General features: G+C 47.7%; 1 protein-coding gene across 1 annotated transcript in view; it reads right to left on the minus strand.

Moving 5' to 3' along the window:
• LOC106814758 overlaps positions 1-2,169 on the minus strand; it is a 28,382-nt gene extending 26,213 nt beyond the window's left edge. The window contains exons 1-2 of the mRNA XM_014819104.1: positions 1,989-2,169; positions 327-415 (exon numbers count right to left, since the gene is read on the minus strand). Coding sequence (XP_014674590.1) covers positions 327-415; positions 1,989-2,169 — 270 coding nt within the window. The remainder of the gene's footprint in view (positions 1-326; positions 416-1,988) is intronic.
• Positions 2,170-4,695: the final 2,526 nt, after the last annotated feature.

Genomic DNA, 4,695 nt, shown 5'->3' on the forward strand with positions numbered 1-4,695 from the left:
ACAAAAACACACACACTACCAACCACTCAGATGTTGAAGCAGACAAGGATCCGATGTCCCAGGCGTGACGTCGCAACGCGTTGGAGTAGGCCTAGAGTGCCGCTGGGAAACCGCTGGCAGTGAGGAATTCAAGATTTAAGAGTCAAAGTAGATAGATGGTTCTTTTTGTTTGCTTTTGTTTCATGCACGCTCCGTCACCGAGCCTGTCTCCAGGTAAAATAGCCACGCTATTGTCATCGGGATGTCAGCCGCCACTAACGCCGCCCGCCCGCCCCGCTGACGGAAGCGGGTGTTCGGGGAGAGAGGGGATCGTTCACGGTTGCTACCTTGCACTTCTTCTCTCTGGCGCTCTTTGCGGGGACGTGTCTCCATGGATATGCGTTTTGAATATTCGTGGCGACCTCGCATCTCGTCTCTGCGGGCACACATACTCTTCCGCCCCGGCCGAACTGCAAACGTAGACACACACACGCACATAGACTCCTGATTGTGAGCGCTGTGGAACGTGGAGTTCTGCCTGTGGCCCGCTGATGCAGAGTATACAGAGTTCATTCTTTGTTCGATGAGTTGTGGGACATTCTAGTTGGATGTTGCAACCCTCACTGGATACTGATGAGGGCGTATGTGCACATCGCTCAGCGTGAGGCGCACGCAATACACGACGCGCACGCACACTCAATGACGGCACACACAGCACAGCCCTGCGGCCAACAGGCTCACACTCACGCACACACGAGCGCACGCGCGCGCGCGCGACGAATGACACGCAGCGCACACCGACAGGCACACACGCACGACGCACGCCCGCCGGCACGCTACGCACGCACGCAACGCACACACCACACACACACACACACACCACAGTAGGCACAAGCCATGCCATACACGCAACACTCACAAACGCACGCCGGCTACGCACATCCGCACACACCTCATGAATATACTATAGCCACCTGTAGCCGATCTCAGGCAATGCGTCATCAAACCCTTATCTGCCCTGTCTCCGACTTCGGGTCGGCATCGTGTAGTAACGAGCCAGGTTATCTCCCTAGCGCGAACGTAGTTTCCTGTCTGCCGTAGTCCAAGGTTAAATGCTGAATCGATGCCCTAAGGTCGCCGTGGGTGGAATAACAGTGTAAATTTACTACACAACTACTACTCAGTAACTGTCGGCGGCGGCTTCTCTAAATTGCGTATGCATTGGCTAGTATCTGAGTCTATCGACAAGGGAAATCAAGTATATATATTATTTATTTATACATATCAGCCCTTCTTTACCCTCGGCTTTTTTTTTCTTCAGCCTGCAACGAGCCGTCACGTGCGCGTGTTCTAACACAACAACAACACAGCAACAACTACTACAACAGTAACTACTACAACAGATACTACAAAGGCGACAACAGCAACACACAAAACCAACATCTACTACAACTACTATAACACTCCAAGCAGAACCAGCAAAACAACTCTAATAGAAACAACAGCCACACACAACAACAACTACTACTACAACATACAACAACTACTACTACAACATTTTGATACAACTACGAAACCCACAACAACAGCAACACACAAAACAACTATCTACTACAACATACTACAACTACTACTACAAAACTACAACCGGCACAACTATAACAGCAAGCAGCACAACCAGGGCGTAGGCTACGGGAGGGCCTGGGGGGCCACGTGACCCCGCCCCCACAAATTTGTTCTGGTGGCACACCCCAGGTCCCCCCCCACTGAAAATTCAATGCTTGATCAAAAAAATTGAAGATTCAAACAATGCGCGGTTAGAACAGTATAATACAAAGAGAAGAGGGTTCCGAACCACATCTCAGTAAAATTATATATTGGTGCCCCCCCCCCCGAAAATGTAAGCCCTTCGCCACCGCTCTGAAAAATCCCTAGCTACGCCACTGCACACACAACAACAACTACTACTATGCTCGCGCGTCCTCTAAACGCGCATCGCCAGCGCTCACCGTCATTGGGGAACCGTAGCACGAACACATGTAGTCGTCGCGGCAATTTCATGTTCTCGATTTTGGCGGGGTCGTCGGCACATTCGTTCGAGAGGAATTTGATTCCCTTGAACGTAACGATGTCGATGATGAAATCATTCTCGCCTTCCGACGGAGTCTGGCTGCTTTCCTTCGATGCCATGGCAACGGCTGACAGCGAATCGGAAATGCGCAGAAAGTTAACGCCAACTCAGCTGTGTTGTGCGCGCGTGCGTGCGTGCGTGCGTGTGTGCGTGCGTGCGTGTTCCGTTCGGACTAACAGAAGGAAGTGATAACTGAAACAAGTACATAGGACGAGTTAACACTTGTGGCCTCGTAACGACCAACGCCAGGACCACTATACAAGCAAATGATTTTATCACTCTAAACAGAAACAAAATTAGTCTTAACATTAACCCTTTCCCATAGCCCGTTGACAGGAACATATATGCTAGTTTTTTTTATACGCAATGTATATAGGGCCGGTCTAAAAGATTAACGCTGAGAATACTATTTAGACTAATCTTGTTCGTGACAGCGGTATTCATACTATCTCTACTAAAAAATAACTAAAAATAATGTCTTAGTTCATCGCAGACGTCTCTTAATTGATACCCCGAAAACTCACCTGACCCCACAAACGCTAGTATAGACTAGTTAGTATAGATGTAGCTATCTAGCTACAAACGCTAGTATATAGTTAGTATAGATGTAGCTATCTAGCTACAAACGCTAGTATATAGTTAGTATAGATGTAGCTATATCTAGCTACAAACGCTAGTATATAGTTAGTATAGATGTAGCTATATCTTGCTACAAACGCTAGTATATAGTTAGTATAGATGTAGCTATCTAGCTACAAACGCTAGTATATAGTTAGTATAGATGTAGCTATCTAGCTACAAACGCTAGCATAGTTAGTATAGATGTAGCTATCTAGCTACAAACGCTAGTATATAGTTAGTATAGGTGTAGCTATATCTTGTTACAAACGCTAGTATATAGTTAGTATAGGTGTAGCTATATCTTGTTACAAACGCTAGTATATAGTTAGTATAGGTGTAGCTATCTAGTTACAAACGCTAGTATATAGTTAGTATAGATGTAGCTATCTAGCTACAAACGCTAGTATATAGTTAGTATAGGTGTAGCTATCTAGCTACAAACGCTAGTATATAGTTAGTATAGATGTAGCTATCTTGCTACAAACGCTATTGTGTGTTGTTGTTGTGTTAGAACACGCGCGCACGTGACGCTCCGTTGCAGGGGCTGAAGAAAAAAAAGCCGAGGTAAAAAGGGCTGATATGTATAAATAAAATAATATATATTTGATTTCCCTTGTCGATAGACTCGATACTACAATTGCATACGCATTAGTGAAGGCGCCCGGACAGTACTGAGTAGTAGTTGTGTGTAAATTCTACACGGATGTTATTCCCCCACCGCGACCGCTAGGGCATCGTTTCAGCATTAACCTTATGACTCGGCGCAGGAAACTACGTTCGCGCAGGAGATAACCTGGCTCGTTCTACACGATGCCGACCCGAAGTCGAGACAGGGAAGAAAGTTTGATGAACGCCATGCCTGAGATCGCTACAGTGGCTATATGTATATATGAGTGCGTGTGTGCGGCGCGGCGTGCGTTTGTGAGTGTGTGAGTGTGTGCGTGTATGCATGTGTGTGTGTGTGTGTGCGTGCGTGCGTGCGTGCGTGCGTGTGTGCGTGCGTGCGTGTGTGTGTGCGTGCGTGTATTCGTGCGCGCGCGCGGCGCGCGTGTGTGTGTGTGTGTGTGTGTGTGTGTGCGTGCATGCGTGTGCGTGCGTGCGGTCGTGTATGCGTGCGCTCACGCGTGAGCATGTGCACGTACGCCTCATCAGATATCCAGTGAGGGGTAACATCCAACTAGAATGTCAACACTCATCCGACAAAAGAATGACTCTGTATATCTGCATCAGGGCCTGTGATTATGCCGGTCCTTTTCACATGTAATAGCCCATGTGCAGAATCCACGTTCCACAGCGCTCACAATCAGAGTCTATGTGCGTGTGTGTGTTCTACGTTGCAGTTGGCCGGGGAACAGATATGTGCCGCGAGAGAGATGGAGTCGCCACGAATATTCAAAACGCACTATCCGTGGAGAACGCCTCCCACAAGAGGCCAGAAAGAAGAAGTGCAAGGTAGCAGCGTGAACGTCTCCCCCCCCCCCGAACACCGTCCGTAGCGCGCGGCGCCGGCGGTCGTTAGTAGGTGACATGATGACAATAGCGGCTATTTACGGGAGAAGGTGGGTGACGGAGGGGTTGATGAACAAAACAAACAAAAAGAACATCTCTACTTTGAATCTTGAATCTTGAATCTACTGCCAGCGTTTCCAGGCGAATTACTACCACGCGTCGACGTAAACGTGGATCTGATCCTTGATCTCTTCCGATCTGTCTGCAACACGAGTGAACCTCTCGCACTCGCTAAAATACGATTTAGTGCAACACACATCAACTGCAAATCAACTCTACATTATCAGTCGTAGATTGTGTTATTAAGATAAAATGATATTATTAAGAGAAAAAATAACGCACTATCGCTATCACATCTGTAGGAGCGTAGCGCGTGACGTATTATGGCTCGTAGGCTCACTCTGACCTCTACCTCTACCTGATTTTATTTGCATGCAGATTATCTACGTGAGCCG

Source organism: Priapulus caudatus, unplaced genomic scaffold, assembly GCF_000485595.1.
Source record: "Priapulus caudatus unplaced genomic scaffold, Priapulus_caudatus-5.0.1 Scaffold974, whole genome shotgun sequence".
NCBI classification, from domain to species: Eukaryota; Metazoa; Priapulida; class Priapulimorpha; order Priapulimorphida; family Priapulidae; genus Priapulus; species Priapulus caudatus.